Here is a 17158-nt window from a genome sequence, read left to right on the forward strand (position 1 = left end):
ATTTTCTTTCTTTCTTTTTTAATTATAACGTTAGCTCTGTGAGGGTCACTGAGACCTAAATGTTAGATGATGTGACCTCTACCATGCGGAACAGACAGGGATTGAAGGCAGAACTTGTGGCGTAATGACCTTTCTCTAAGTTTACTTCCCCTTCTGCCTTTTTAAATGTTTTAACCTTTTGTAGACTGTCACAGAATTTTGGAAAAGACAGTATTTTACTGCATTTTTAAGAGTTGTATCCCAGTGTAAGAACTCATAAATAATACCCTGATACTCTTGTCCTCTTCCCTCCCAGGGAGCCTTTCATTTTCTCATGGAGAACAAAGTAAAGGAGTCTTGCTGTGGACATTTCCCAGTCCTGGTCGTCCAGAGGCCTTTGTTATTCACCTCTCTGGGGTGCAGAGCAGTGCCCCTGGTGGGGCTCAACTTCGGTAAGATCCTCAACCAGCAAAACAAAGAGAATTTTCAACCCAATTCTCAACCAGTAAAATCTCTGAGGAACAGTGTGGAATTTAGCAGTTGAAACAGAAGAAGACACAAGGATCACTTTCCTTGAAGCAAATGTGAGAACAGTTTTAGTGTAGAGCAACACATGGCCTGCATGCCAAAGATGCCACAGAGGGAGGCTGACTTTCCTAGAGTCACCGCCCTCTGCTTGCTTTGAAGAGAGTTCTTCCTGTCCTCTTACTCCATAGTGTTGGCCTAGGTAACGCCTCCAACAAAAACCGTGATGGCAAATCATCTGTTATTAAAGGAGGCTGTCTCCTGAGAATTTGCCAGAAAATACCTAATTTTCCCAAGGGATTAAGAATAAGAATAGGCATAGCAGGGTTATAATGTGACTTGTACTGGTGGCTCTTTTGAGTTTAATTTAAATCAGTACATTTGCAGATAAATATGTCCCAGTCAAAAGCAGTTTACTTGTCTCATACCTGCGATGGGGTTGATCAGAATAGCAGAGGGCAGACCTTTAAGGTGGACTCATGGATTTAGTCCTGGCCCTGCCACTTATTTGCTGTGTGACTTTGGGAAAGTTACTTGATCTTTCTTCTCTTCACTTTACTTACTAGGAAAATGGTGGAAAGGTGTGGGCAAAACCAGCGTGTGTTCAAGTATGTTTGTATGTATGTTTAGATTTAAGAGATCTTGGTTGGCACAATCAAATATTTAAAAAGTATCTTAAAATGTTTTTTAAATATTTAAAAAATGTTTGTCCACAGAATGTAATGCTGGGTAAGAAATTTAAATGCTTTTAACAATAACAATAGTTAACAGTTTTATAGTGCTTATGATAGGTCAGGCATTGTTTTGAGATACATATTTCAGGGCACCTGGGTGGCTCAGTCGGTTAAGCGTCCGACTTCAGCTCAGGTCATGATCTCACAGTTCGTGGGTTCAAGCCCTGCTTTAGGCTCAGTGCTGGCAGCTCAGAGCCTGGAGCCTGCTTCAGATTCTGTGTCTCCCTCTCTCTTGGCCCTTCCCCCACTCACACTCTATTTCTTTCTCTCTCAAAAATAAACATTAAAAAAAGATATATTTTATAATTTGTATATATGGTGTTATATATGTCTTAATTATATTTTATATGTATGCATGTATGTTTACTATGACTTTACAACAACCATATGACATGGATACTATTATTAGTCCCATTAGATGAAGAAAGAACTCATAGATATGTAATGTACCCCCCATCACACAGCTTATAAGGTTGGGACCATAATTTGAACCCACGCTGCCTTCTACTTTCTGAGCTCTTAACCGCTATGCTATGTGTTGAGAGATAGGTGCTTGACACTAGAGAGTGATGGGCTCTGGGGTGTCCTCCCTAAAGGATTAAAAAAACTGATTAAACAACAGGTAAAAAAAAAAAAAAAACGGTTAGCCCAAGAAATTATGTCTGTGATCTAAATTCTCTTGATGGGCCACCTGTGTTACCTCTGGCATAACCGTTAATTCACAACAAAACTCCATAAGAAAAAGCTAAAGATAAATCACTCATTTATGGATGTTTCTTCAAATTCACATGAAAAATTTTAGCAAAAACTGTGTGAGAGAATAGTCCCATTACTGGCCAGCTGGAAGAAGCAAGGATTTTGCATTTAATAGGGATGGCCATTTCTATTTGGTAGATAAGAAATCTGGCTGACATCCAGAGCATCCTGAGTTTTTGGCTCCCTGTGTACTTATCATAAGAGAGAGCCTCCTGTTTCAAATTCTTCAGAGAACTGCTCTGGGATAAACTAGATATACAGGCCAGAGACCTGTATGTTCTTCACTGGGCTAATAAAACTTGTCAGGGCTTGTCACCCATGATCACAGCTTCTCTTCTTACATTTCTTGTGTTCTGGTGTATTCACTAATGCGTAAATAGGGTTTTGTGAATTTGAAAGGGCATGCCATTTTTAAGGTGCCTCTCATGAGGGGCACCTCGGTGGCTCAGTAGGTTGGGTGTCCAACTCTTGATTTCAGCTCAAGTAATGATCTCCTGGTTTGTGAGATTGAGCCCTGTATCAGGCTCTGCCCTGACAACGTGGAGCCTGCTTGGAATTCTCTCTCCCTCTCTCTCTGTCCCTCCCCAATGCACACATGCATATGCATATGCACTCTCCCTCTCAAAATACATAAATAAACTTAAGATGCCCTCATGAGAAGCACCTTAAATATTTGAAAAATGAATCTCTACAATAGTATTCCTTTTTTTCATCTGTTCTTTCATGTTGTTTTTTTCCAGATCAGGGTTCACCTTTGCTGAAATTGAACCAATGGGAGTCTTTCAATTTTCCCCTAGTTCAAGAAATGTCATCGTGTCAGAGGATACACAGATGATTAGATTATATGTCCAAAGACTCTTTGGGTTCCACGGCGATCTTATTAAAGTTTCTTATCAGACAACTGCAGGCAGTGCAAAGCCCATGGAAGACTTTGAGCCTGTTCAGAATGGGGAACTACTTTTTGAAAAATTCCAACCTGAGGTCAATATTGAAATAATCATTATTAACGATCAGCTTCCTGAGGAAGAAGAAATGTTTTACATTAATCTTACTTCAGTAGAAATGAAAGGATTACAAAAGTTTGATGCTGATTGGAGACCACGCCTGAATCTAGATTTCAGTGTGGCATTGATCTCAATATTGGATAATGATGACCCGGCGGGAATGGGTGTTTCTTTCCCTGAGACAACTGTGGCCATAGCAGTTGACACAGCTCTCATTCCTGTAGAAACTGACTTCTCAAGCACATACCCTGACACAACCACGATAAATGCTGTTCCACAGCCCTCTGAAATGGTTGCCATTGTTCCTGAGGCAACTGGTGTATCCGCCATCCCTGAGAAACTTGTCACTGTCCCTGATACATCTGCCTTGCCTGGGAAGCCCGAGGTGTCCACTGTGACTGCAAATGTTTCCATCCATGGAACATTTAGTCTTGGGCCACCTGTTGTTTATGTTGAAGAAGAGGTGAAAAATGGTACATCTAATGCTGTAGAAGTTTTGATCCGAAGAACTGGTGGGTCTACTGGCAACGTCAGCGTAACAGTTAAAACTTTTGGTGAAAGATCTTCTCAGAAGGAACCAAATGCATTGCCCTTTCATGATATCTATGGAATTTCCAACCTAACGTGGGCAACTGAAGAAGAAGATTTTGAAGAACAAACTGTTACCCTTACATTTGTAGATGGAGAAAGAGAACATAAAGTATTGGTTCAAATTTTGGATGATGATGAGCCCGAGGGGCAAGAATTCTTCTATGTGTTTCTCACAGACCCTCAAGGAGGAGCACAGATTGTGAAGGGGAAGGATGATGGTGGATTTGCAGCCTTTGCCATGGTCATTATTACAGGTATAATGGAGATAAAAATGTACTTTTGTGGTAAAAAATTTGTAATAATATTACTGTCTTAAATTTAATTTGAGAGGGTGACTTACTTGAATTGCTCATAGTTATTCATTAATCCATTGTTTTCTTGTGGCAGGAACCCATAACATGAACTCATGATATTATTCTGGGGCGCCAAGCTCGAATTTAATTGTACTGTAAATGTCACTTAGCTCAGATCTAGTTAAACAATCTATAAATTTATACTTTCACAGTATTAGGAAGACCATAAAAATGCTTAAGACCATGTTCTTCTACTGGAAAATATTTAATTTAATTTAATTATCCAAACACATGATTGCATATCCTTTTGTGAAACCTCATTCTGCATTTCTGAACCACTTTCAGTAATCCATCCCCAAATCTAAGTCTCAATGCTAGGAAATTCTTTATGTTGGGAAATAGATGAAAACTCTTTTACTTTGTTCTCCTTTTGAACCATTGCAGTTTTTATAACTTCTTTACTATTGGGTATATAAATTACAATAGATTAAAAATATACTGATTTTTTAAGAGTTTCTTATACATCTTCTAAAATGTTTCAGTGATAATTGGTAGTTTTCCTCTGAAATCATACTGTGTTTCTTAAAGTTGTTTAGCTCAGCTTGTCAGTATCTTACCCTAATTAGAGTATTGACGAGGCCATCTTATGATTCTTACCTACTCTGCTCTTTTTTATAAACATTTATGAATTTTACACAGTGCTTCAGAGTTTCAGATGACACTATGATAAAATAGTGTAGTGGAAAGGAAACTAAATGTCATGGCTCCTATATTTATGGACCACATCAACCATTAATTGGGAGACTTGATGAAATCATTTAGTGTCTACTCTTTATGTTTCTATTTTATAAAAGGAAAATTTTAGAATAAACATTTTTATGTACCCCTTTAGGATTTGATGCCTCCTAGAATTTTTATTTTAGCCATTCAGTAGTAATTAAATCATAATTTTGCAATTATATAACTTCCTTTTATACCCAGCCAGAATTGTCATTTATTCCCATTCCTCTAGTTTATTGAGTATTGTAAGTTGTAATTCTGTTCACCAAGTTATTTACTGATTTTGATTCAGTTTAGGTTAATGCATCTATATTTTTCTATCAAAATTATTTTGACACTCAGTATCCTCCTCCCCCATGCTATAGGATAGATATTTAATTATAGTTATTTGAATATGACGAGGGATCCATGAAAATATTTAGCAGCTAGTGTGGCAGAGGCCCAGACCAGTCAAAATGGTTGCCAGAGGCTCCTTGATATCCTAAGCATTTCCCCAGTAGTTACTGGATTGTGGAGACATCTTGTGGCCCTGGTTACAGTGTCAGGAGAGGGTGCTTCGGGTGCTCAGAAAAGCAGCTGTGTACATGTGGAACGGAGGTGCTCCTCACTCAGTATGGCGTACCAATACCAGTGCATAGCCGTGTGGCATGCCAACACCATACTGATGTGACATACCAGTGCCTACCCATATACCAGCCCTGAGCCTAACTCACCAGGCAAACAGTCACTCAGCTGAACCTTGATGAGGTTCTCTAATGTTTATTCCCTACATAGGGTACACTGACGATACACATAGGGCAAATGATAACTCCTCACCATACCTACCTCTTACTGTCACGTGATGTAATCTATGTGACAACATCCGAAGTACATTTGCATGGTCATATACCCCAGGTTCCCTTATTTGTCTTCTTTACTCCTGGCTTTTTATTTTAAATTTTATTTAATGTTAATGTTTTTTTTGTTTTTTTTTTTTTACTTTTGAGAGAGAGAGAGAGAGAGAGCGAGCATGAGCAGGGGAGAGGCATAGAGGGAGACACAGAATCTGAAAGGGGCTCTGGACTCTGAGCTGTTAGCCCAGAGCCTGACACGGGGCTCGAACTCATAAGCTACGAGATCATGACCTGAGCCAAAGTCGGATGCCCAACAGACTGAGCCACCAAGTGCCCCATCTGGCTTTTTATTTTAAAATAATATTTCCTTTTTAACGACATTAGTTTTTCCCATTCTTCTTATCTTTCGCTAATCTGCATAGTCTTTTCACATTTAGACTTTAGAACAAACTTTCAAAATAATATCAGGAGAAAATAGTTTATCATTTAGTTTTGGGTTTGATCATTAGCATATTACAAGTCTTAATTCATCTTACTAGAAACTTGACATCATTTTATGATCGTAGATGTGGCACGGGAAGCATTGTGTTCATCAGAACCATGCTCAGTGCTGTATCACTGGAAAAGAAAATGAAGGTTCTGCTTGTGAAAAGTTTATATTCTATTTGGAGAGACAAATCCCCACCAAAATGACAAGGAAACTGTTGCTACCAAAGAAAAAAGTTGCTGACAGTTTCGGATGCAGGGCTAAGAAGTGATTGCAGTGATTAATGAGTGAGGATGAAGACTGGCAGTCCGGCTGAAACGAGGCACACATGAGACACCAGGACAAAATGGTTCATCACCTGCATGTCCCTAATTAATAGGCTCCACATCTACTCACACTTCAGACCTGCAAAGTAAGGGCTGGTGACTCCTGGAGCTCCCTCATTGGGACCATTAGGTGGTTTGCTGTTTCCTTACCCTGACCCCTAACTTCAGAGGTTCTGTCTCCTTGGAACCCCAGCAGTGAGGTTGCACAGTGACGGGCACAAGTGGTTTTTGAAGCTAATTGTTTGGGGTCATTGCTTTTAGGATCACTTTGCAAAACTGGGTCATTGAGAAATAGAAAGCAGCAGGCAGGAACTGTTTACTGGCATATCTCTAGTCTGAGAAGCTAGCTTACATGCTGGCAAAGATTTGGAGTGACTGTTTTAGTGCAGTGTGGTCCCTTGGTTTGCTCGAGTTTAAACACAGTTTGTAGTATGATGGTGCATGTAACCTCCAGTGTCGCTCAGAGTTGCTTCTTTTACTCAGAGATACTTAGGAGTTCCTTAATAGTTATGTTTTTCTCTGGGGGAAATAACCAAATGCATAACATGAATGGTCTTATAGGAAGGAAAATCAGTTAAATGCAGTTCATTATTCAGCAAATATTCATTAAACACTTACAATATGCTGGACACTGTTATGGATACTGAGAATACAGCAGTAAACAGAAACGTTGCTACTGTGGTAGAATATACTAACTTTCAACAGTAAACATATGTAAAATGTAAAGGGCTATCAAATATAAAATAGTCTCATCAGAGAGAAATGAGCATGTGTCAATGTGGAATATAGGAAATTATGTTTTCTTTCTTCTGGTCTTATGTTCTCAAGGTGTCACCTACCTTGGTATTATCATTTTGATTCTAGTCTACTTTTAGTAAAGATCTTTAAAAATTGTAACTGCCCCTACTCACTTAATATTTCTCACTTCTATACCGTCTGAGCTGGAAAGATTAGCAAAGCATTGGAGATCTTCTAGAGTCTTGAGTATATTATAACCCTCCTTTTTACTTATCAGGGAGTGATCTTCACAATGGCATCATCGGATTCAGTGAGGAGTCCCAGAGTGGACTGGAGCTGGGTGAAGGAGCTGATAAGAACAGACTGCATCTTACTGTCACACGGCAACCAAACAGGTATGTTGATACATATATATGTAGCAGATATAACATCCTATGTGTCTGTATAGTATCTGATTTGAATTCATAAAATGGTAAAAACAGGATGAAATGCTGATAGAAGGTCATGTGGAATTTGGTATGTCAGTGTTCGGATGCTGTAGTTCCTAATGTGTGATTTAACACACTTGGTTAATGAGTGTGACTTAGGGCCACCTTGAATATTTTGTACTTCATAAAGTACCATACAGACAGAAGATTATGGAAAGTCATCACTTCAGCAAATTTACTATTCTCTGATCACTCCACGTACACAACTATTTTATTAGGGAAACGTGGAGTATCAAAATTTTGCTTGCAACTTAATACTCCACAGTACACATCTTCTGAATGCTCATCACAGACATACATGTGTTATGTACCCATGTACATGGGTGTAAATTATCTTTCCCATTTTGGGCCTAAATTCTCTGGAAATGTCGGTCATCTCTTGCCCTTTGTTTTTATAATAACGGTCCTTTTTAGCAGTAGTGTGTTTCCCTTAGAAGAATTGTTGTGAAAGACAAAGAACACTTACTTGAAGGCAGGGGTAAGTGAGCATACTAGGCAGAGAGATACTATTTGTTTCCACGTTCTTGATACATAGTAGTTTAAGAAGTACTTACTCAGGTTTGAATAGAGTGTGGTCAAAGAATGCCACGTAAACTCTGGCCTTGATTTTTTAAGGGTAATGATTAGGTGAATTGGTTACCTTCAGCTTTATCAGTGGTCAAGGAAGTGCTATGCTTTGGGTGAAGAGGTACACTTAAGCGCAATGATACGTTCTGCATTAGACACAGGGATAACACTCTCTGCTATTGCATTTGCATAGGTTTTGCTTTGTTCCTAGGGCCTTTGAAGATGTCAGGATCTTTTGGCGAGTCACATTTAACAAAACAGCTGCCGTACTCCAGAAAGATGGTGTGAACCTGATGGATGAACTTCTATCTGTATCAGGGACCACAACCTGTACAGTGGGTCAAACAAAGTGCCTTGTCACCATTGAGCTCAAACTGGGGAAGGTAAGAAATGATGAGGAACTGTGTTTTCAACTTCTAATTATATTTCTGCAGAATTAATAATTTTAGAGTCACTTTATTGCAATTTACACATTGGTTATGTGGAGATTCTTTGTGCCTCGCCTAGCCATAATATCTAAATCTCTTTTCTAGGTAACAGACTTGAGACTTACAAATTATTACATAATGAATTTTTTTTAATATTTATGTTTTTATTTTGAGAGAGAGAGAGACAGCACAAGCAGGGGGAGGGGCAGAGAAAGAGAGAGAGAGAGAGAGAGAGAGAAAGAGAGAGGAGAGGAGAGAGAGAGAATCCCAAGCAGGTTCCATGCTGTCAGCACAAAGCCTGATATGGCTCAACCCCACAAACCATGAAACCACAACCCGAGCTGAAATCAAGAAACAGATGCTCAACCAACTGAGCCACCCAGGTGCCCCTATATTATGAATTTTTTAATAAGCTCGTCAGTTGCGCACCTAAAACTAATACATTATATGTCAATTTTATCTCAGTAATACCAAAAAATCTCATCAGTTTTCTCCATTTCTGCCTCTTGTCATTTTCGAGGTTCTTCTGGGGCCACATGCTCATTGTGTAAATGATGCCTTGAATCATTTTCAGTCTAAATGTTTAATGTTTTGCTCTTATCATACCCATAATTTTGCCTAAATCATATTATATCCATAGATTTCATCCATAGAATGAAAGTTCTCTCATTCTTTATTCATATATGGAGAGAGTTCACTTTTGATCTACCATTCTTGGTGAATGTTTGGATAAATTTCTATGCATTTGTATTGTACATGGCACTCAGGAGACAGGCAGGCCCTATCTTTCCATAGGAATCTGCATTATTCACATGGTATTAGTCACTGATGACTTACCAGAGCTTAAGTCTTTTAGTAAATGTGTGTGACCTTTTTTTTTTTTTTAATGACTGTTTGGTGATAATTTAATGCCTAGGGAGCACTCAGTATTTTTTGTCCACTACTTAATTTATTACAGTCAAATATTTAACATAAAAACTAGCCATAATATTATGAATGTTCAAAAGTATCAAGGTTTTTGGGGCGCCTGGGTGGCTCAGCCGGTTAAGTGTCCAACTTCGACTCAGGTCATGATCTCACGGTTTGTGAGTTTGAGCCCTGTGTCGGGCTCTGTGCTAACAGCTCGGAGCGTGGAGCCTGCTTCAGATTCTTTGTGTCCTCCTCTCTCTGTCCCTCCCATGCTCATGCTCTGTCTCTGTCTCTCAATAATAAATAAATGTTAAAAAAATTTTTTTAAAGTATCATGGTTTCTTTCTCCATGCCACACACTTCAAACAGCAGAAAAAGTATGCACAAATGCAATTATTCCAAAACGTGTAACTATGCTTAAATCCTTTCTAAATAGCAATGTTGTAGATTTCATTTTTTTTCATTTTTTTCTCTTATTTTTTCACTTTCTGAGGATCCCTGTACCAGTGATATTGATCTTCCCTAAGGTTACACTAGTATTTATTTTCATACCTTCCTGGAATTGTAATAATTTTACTGGCTCCAAAAGAGAAATAATACCTATTTTAGGAGGTTATGTATTCTTGGTTATCACTACTTTGTTCTTTGTTGGTATTATGGGTCCTGGTTCTTGTCTAAAGTTGTTTCATGTAAGAATTGCTGGTCATCTGATTGGGATCTATTTTATGACTTCACTTGTTAGATCATTAGATTTTTTTTTTTTTAAGCTCATGCCTCAGAGGTTGATTTTTTTTTTTTTAACACCATGTTTTTCTTCCAGAATCCTTTATTCTTTGAACTTTGTAGTGCCAGCTTTACGTTAATCTTGCTTTATCATTCTTGTGACAGGAGCTGGTCTATTAGAGGTATTGGGAATATATGCCTTGTTAGTGTCTTGTATTTAGGAGGGCAATCTGGAGGCTTCATCTCATAAAAGATGAGATAACCAGCCTGTGTTCTTAGGGCATCTCTTTAGCTCCTCTCTTCTGTGACATTGGAACACACAGTTGTTTAATCTTTCACCTTGTGTGTGACTACCAGCATTCTTTACCTTCTGACTGGTTTTCATCTTTATTTGTATGTGTTTCATAGGTCTGAACAATTTATTCCTATTATTGGTACAGTTCTTACTCCTTCTAGGAATGTTGTCTTATTCACATTTTTTTATTAGCTCTTTGCTACTTACGTATGCAAAGAATGTTTGTCATTCTTTAATAAATGAACACATATTTAATAAAAGACATAAATATCCAGGTACGTTAACAGTCTCCTTCACATTAAAGTTAATAAAATATTCAGTACATACTTTATATTCACATTTATTTTCCATTATAATCATTTTTTACACACTATGGTAACTTTTCTCCTTTAAGTATCATTATAGACTCAAATTCAACTTTTTTCAATTAAAAAATTTTATTGAAGTGTAGTAGACACAAAGTATAGTTTCAGGTGTACGGTGTAGTGATTTGGCAAGTCTCTATTTTATATTTGTGCGCAATGCAAGTATCGCTATCTTTAGCTACCATATAATGCTATTACAATATCACTGACTGTATTCCTTATGCTCTACCCTTCACCCATGTGACTTATTCCATAACTGGAAGCCTGTATCTCCCACTCCCCTTCACCTGTTGTGCCCGGTCCCCTATCCCCCTTCTCTCTGGTAGTCACTAGTTTGTTCTATGTATTTATGGGTGTGTTTCGGCTTTTATGTTTGTTCATTTGTTTCATTTTTTAGATTCCACGTACAAGTGATGAAATCACATATGGTATTGGTCTTTCTCTATCTGACTTATTTCTCTTAACATAAATACCCTCTAGGTTTATCAAATAATTTTAATTACTTACTGAATGACTTTCTTTTCATTCCTCAAATAGCCATGGCATGGCCACTGAAAGTCCTATTAAGATCATTTTTTGGTCTTTTCCTATTATTTTAAAGTTCTGTGGGCATCTGGGTAGCTCAGTCAAACTTCAACTCATGATTTTGGCTCAGGCCATCATCTCGTGGTTCGTGAGTTCGAGCCCACATCAGGCTCTGCACTGACAGCGCTGCACCTGCTTGGAATTCTTTGTGTCTCCCTCCCCCACTCATGCTCTCTCTCTCAAAATAAATAAATAAACTTAAAAACAAAATAAAACTCCGGAAGTATTTTTGCTTTATGTCAATAACATATATCTCATAGCCATTCTGATTTTTCCTGATCTAAGACATCCAATCAACTACCATCCAAGGAGTTGATTTATTTCATCCAGAAGAGTTGTAGAGATCTAAATATACGTTCTAGATACACATGGGAGTTGATGGTTGGCAAAGGTGCCGCTGCTGTGGGCCACCTTACTAGTGATAGAGCTAGAAAATATTTTAAAAATATTAAGTCCCACTGATTTTATCTAATTTAACGTATCATTTTATCATACTTTATTTTTCTTGAGGAGTTTCATTAGCTGCTCATAGTTTCTGTTGCACCAAAATTTCAATATTCAAAACATTTGATGTTATTCTACTTGGAAACATGTAAGTCCTCTTCTAGGCCTTTTTCAAAAAGTTTCATGCCTTCAACCCCCAACAACCCCATATTTCCTAACTGTCCCTTAGGGACTAATCAAAATACTGCTAACTCCATGATGCCTCCCCTGATATCTCCAGTTAGAATTCTTAAGTCTCTTGGGGCACCTGGATGGCTCAGTCGGTTAAGTGTCCAGCTTCGGCTCGGGTCATGATCTTGCAGCCCGTGAGTTCAAGCCCCATGTCATGTTCTGTGCTGACAGCTCAGAGCCTGAAACCTGCTTCAGATTCTGTGTCCTCCTCTCTCTGTCCCTTTCCCGCTCACGTCTCTCTGTCTCTCAAAACCAAATAAATATTAAAAAAAAAAAAAGAATTCTTAAGTCTCTAAATTTACAGACTTGGTACCTTTTTTTATGGAAGTTACTGGTTATATGTAGGGTTAAAACTTATGCATATTTTATCTTGACAGTTGGACTCTTACCTGATTGAAAATTAGAACATGATTTTATTCATCTTTACATTCCTCCCATCATCTTCCATAAATATGTGTTGCATAGAGGAGTTATTGACAAGTCTATTGTGCATTTTATTTCAAATAGGATTTTTGGTAAATTGCAATCTTGACTAGATCTCACTAGACTTAAAACTTGTATCTCATACACAGATGTCAATCTTGTAAGAAAAATCTTTTGAGATCAGAGTTCAATCCTATATTGCTATTTGGATAAATGTCTTTATGAGTCTTTTGCTGACTTCATTCTTGTAAAGTGATACTAGTCAGTTTTTAGAGATAAAAATGATTTTCATGGAGTAGAAATACCTTATTGGTGACAGCAGGCAGGTACAATAGGTAAAGATCCTGAAAGATAGAGAAGTTATGCTTTCATCCTATTTGAAGGAGGTCTCTACCTGCAGGAGAGAGAGGGAAAAGAAAAAAGGCAAGCAGAGGTGGTCTTGGAGAAGCTGAAAGGAAGGGAGATAGGCTGGGTAGAGTTGTAGGTGGGAGAAGAGACTGCTTCCTCTGGGCTTGCTCAACTGGCAGGAGATACCAAGGGAAGTCCTAAATACTAAAGATATTATAATTATGGATTAAGGGAACGTGGTGGACAGTACACAGGATGCTAGCTATGTATATCCTTTTTCCTAATGAGGGCAATGCTACTAAACCCATATCTAAGTAGTTTCAGTTAGATAAGAGAAAGAATTTGGTCTCACCTCTTACTTCTCTAATATAATGCCCAAATCATAGAGTTAAATTTTCTTCTTCATCCTGAGAAGCAGCTAATTTTCAAAGCATTTTGCTCTCATTGTCTTCCCAGCTGTCAAAAGGCAAGGTACAAGTAAGAGTAATACATATTCCAGTTTCAGTAAGAGGAAGTTTAGAAGGGTGAAGAAGGAAGAAGGTTATATGCTTAGAAGAATAAAAAAATTTTTTCCAAAATGTATGGTTAGCTTCTAATACACATTTTAACATCTCACATTTTGTGACTAGAAGGAAACTTCTTACCATTCCAGTTCAAGTTCTTCTTTTTATGTATGATAAACTGATACCTAGAGATGTAAATGAGACTGATTCAGTGACCATGTTCTTCTCTAGTAGGCTTTGAGAGATTATTTGGAGGTCCTAGCAGACCTAAGAACCAACCATCTCCTCGTTTTTAAATAAAGAACAGGCTTCAAGGGTACTGAACTTATTTAGGAAAGTAGTGGTAAGAGTTTACGCTCTGATGATAGAACACCTGGGTTCAAATCTTAGCTCTTCCCTCAATTAGCTCAGTGACATTAGGCAAGTTGCTTAGCCTTCCTGAGCCTCCCGTGTTTGCTGAGGTTAATAATAGCATTGTTAATGGAAAAAAGACAGTCTCTTTAACAAACGGTACTGGGAGAACTGGACAGCAACATGCAGAAGAATGAAACTAGACCACTTTCTTACACCATTCACAAAAATAAACTCAAATGGATAAAGGACCTGAATGTGAGACAGGAAACCATCAAAACCCTAGAGGAGAAAGCAGGAAAAGACCTCTCGGACCTCAGCCACAGCAATTTCTTACTTGATACATCCCCAAAGGCAAGGGAATTAAAAGCAAAAATGAACTATTGGGACCTCTTGAAGATAAAAAGCTTCTGCACAGCAAAGGAAACAATCAGCAAAACTAAAAGACAACCAACGGAATGGGAAAAGATATTTGCAAATGACATATCAGACAAAGGACTAGTATCTAAAATCTATAAAGAGCTCACCAAACTCCACACCTGAAAAACAAATAACCCAGTGAAGAAATGGGCAGAAAACATGAATAGACACTTCTCTAAAGAAGACATCCGGGTGGCCAACAGGCACATGAAAAGATGTTCAACATCGCTCCTTATCAGGGAAATACAAATCAAAACCACATTCAGATACCACCTCACGCCAGTCAGAGTGGCCAAAATGGACAAATCAGGAGACTATAGATGCTGGCGAGAATGTGGACAAACGGGAACCTCTTGCACTGTTGGTGGGAATGCAAACTGTTGCAGCCACTCTGGAAAACAGTGTGGAGGTTCCTCAAAAAATTAAAAATAGACCTACCCTATGACCCAGCAGTGGCACTGCTAGGAATTTACCCAAGGGATACAGGAGTACTGATGCATAGGGGCACTTGTACCCCAATGTTTATAGTAGCACTCTCAACAATAGCCAAATTATGGAAAGAGCCTAAATGTCCATCAACTGATGAATGGATAAAGAAATTGTGGTTTGTATACACAATGGAGTACTACATGGCAATGAGAAAGAATGACATATGGCCCTTTGTAGCAACGTGGATGGAACTGGAGAGTGTGATGCTAAGTGAAATAAGCCATACAGAGAAAGACAGATACCATATGTTTTCACTCTTATGTGGATCCTGAGAAACTTAACAGAAACCCATGGGGGAGGGGAAGGAAAAAAAAAAAGAAGTTAGAGTGGGAGAGAGCCAAAGCATAAGAGACTCTTAAAAACTGAGAACAAACTGAGGGTTGATGGGGGGTGGGAGGGTGGGGAGGATAGGTGATGGGTATTGAAGAGGGCATCTTTTGGGATGAGCACTGGGTGTTGTATGGAAACCAGTTTGACAATAAATTTCATATATTAAAAAATAAATAAATACACATTAAAAAAATTTAAAAAATAATAGCATTGTTAGATTAAATGAGATTGTGAATGAGAGAGGTTCCTTGCACAGTTCTTGGAATGAGTTGGCTCTTCATTAAGAGAAGGTTGTATTATTGTTATTAAGAGTGGTTGGGAATAGAGCCTGAGGCAATTCAGTGACTTGAGAAGTAGTTGCATCAGCACTAGTGGTTAGAGAGTTATTAAAACACTGCAAACCTAACACTGTGGAATGACATCCATGGAGTGATTTCACCAACTGATGGTGGTTTCTACTAAATTCATTTGAGTCCCCCGACCCCCAGCATAAAGTTTTTCTACTCCGTCATATCTCTAGTTATCATTTCTACAGTTATTCAGTACTACTTTCATTTTGAAGTTATGAAGAATTTAAGTAACTTTCCTTAGTAAGTTACTTGCCCAAGATTAGAACATGTCGTTTGAATTCCAGACCATTTCCCCTTCCCCTGCTGCTGTACTTAATGGTTCTATGTTAGCAAAATGTGTAAAGGTGATAGTTAAAACACTTAGGAGGCATACTCTTAACCCACAAAATCTGTTTAAAGTAAACAGATCTAAACATTTGTTGGAAATATTTTTTAAAAATATTTAAGTAAGATATTATTTTATTACTAGTTTGTCTGCTTCTGAGCAGATCTGGGCCCATGGAAAATAATTTTATAGTAGTTGAGCAAAACCTTACCCTGGAATGCTTCTGACCTGATGAAGAAAGGAACTTTTGGCCATTACACATGTAATGGGTTCTTGTGAAGTCTCCACGTCATGTTTAAGTCTAGAGAAGTTCAGATATGATCTGCAATTTTTGGATTCTGTATATAATTCAGGAAGATTGTTTGAGTAGAGTATTTTATAAGACTGGAAGATTCATTTTGTCTCTGGTCTAATTATGTGCTGGCACCCATCTGTACACTGTTCATTTTAGATGGTTCTTAGATTATAACATACTCTTTTGACTCTGAGTGGTTATAAGTAATGTTGTAATCATCATCATAAAGCAAAGAAATACTTTGCTAGAAAATGAAGACAAGAGTCTATGTTGGAATGTGATATGCTGACATCCTGGACTAAATGAAATGTTTGTGAACTCAAGTTTACTTGACCATTAGGGAATAATAATTCCTGACGATAGTTACCCGTACTTTTCTAGTGTTTTAGTTTATTGTGTTTGCCAAATTTAGTTTCTCGAAGGTGGGAAAAGTACTGTTCTCTCTATATTTCAATACTACTGACAGTTGATCAGGGAAAGTAAAAGAATGATATATGCCATGGGGAAGCTAAATATATTTCTTCAGATAATAAAAGGAGATTAAGTTCATTTACTGGGTGACTAAGATTCAACTTTCCCTTGGATGGTATTAAAGTTCATCTTACTGCTTCATGACATAATGATTCTCATTAAAATGATCACAAAACAAAGGATGAAAAAAGCCCCTGGTAGGTAAAAACAATGCATTATGTCAAATTAGACAATGACACATTTAGCTGTGAAATGTATTGGCTTAGCTTCTTAGAGTTATGCCATGTACTGCTAAGATTTTTAGATTACAGTGAAAGAGTGAATAAGTAAAAAACAGGTGAGTGACAGTACGTTACAAAATGGATTCAGGCTCTAGAGAATAAATTTTTTGAGATTGTTAAGAAGAACTGAGATGAAACATGACAAACTATAACTCAACAGACTAAATTTAGACTTACTTGATACTGAATTTGGGAAAATTTTTAAAAATACATAAGATTACAGAATTGACTGTTATCAATATTTGGTCATATTTCTGTATAACCTTTTAAAAATGAAACCTTACAAAAGTTGAAGCTCTCTATTTCCTTTATTCCCAGCATGATTCTACAGCTCCATGCCCTGCCTATCCCCAACCCAACCCCTCTACCTGAGCCAACTACTGTCACAGTGAAATTTGGGGATTTTTAAAAAATTTCATAGTAAGGTTTTTGTCATTTATTATTTTATTTTAATTTTTTTTGAGTATTGCTGACACACATTAATTAATGCT

General features: G+C 37.7%; 1 protein-coding gene across 1 annotated transcript in view; it reads left to right on the top strand.

Annotated features, from left to right (window-relative positions):
• Positions 1-17158, top strand: part of ADGRV1 (adhesion G protein-coupled receptor V1) — a 556489-nt gene that overhangs the window by 200144 nt on the left and 339187 nt on the right. The window contains exons 75-78 of the mRNA XM_042956620.1: positions 296-431; positions 2735-3843; positions 7324-7441; positions 8313-8484. Coding sequence (XP_042812554.1) covers positions 296-431; positions 2735-3843; positions 7324-7441; positions 8313-8484 — 1535 coding nt within the window. The remainder of the gene's footprint in view (positions 1-295; positions 432-2734; positions 3844-7323; positions 7442-8312; positions 8485-17158) is intronic.

This window comes from Panthera tigris, chromosome A1, assembly GCF_018350195.1.
Source record: "Panthera tigris isolate Pti1 chromosome A1, P.tigris_Pti1_mat1.1, whole genome shotgun sequence".
NCBI lineage: Eukaryota > Metazoa > Chordata > Mammalia > Carnivora > Felidae > Panthera > Panthera tigris.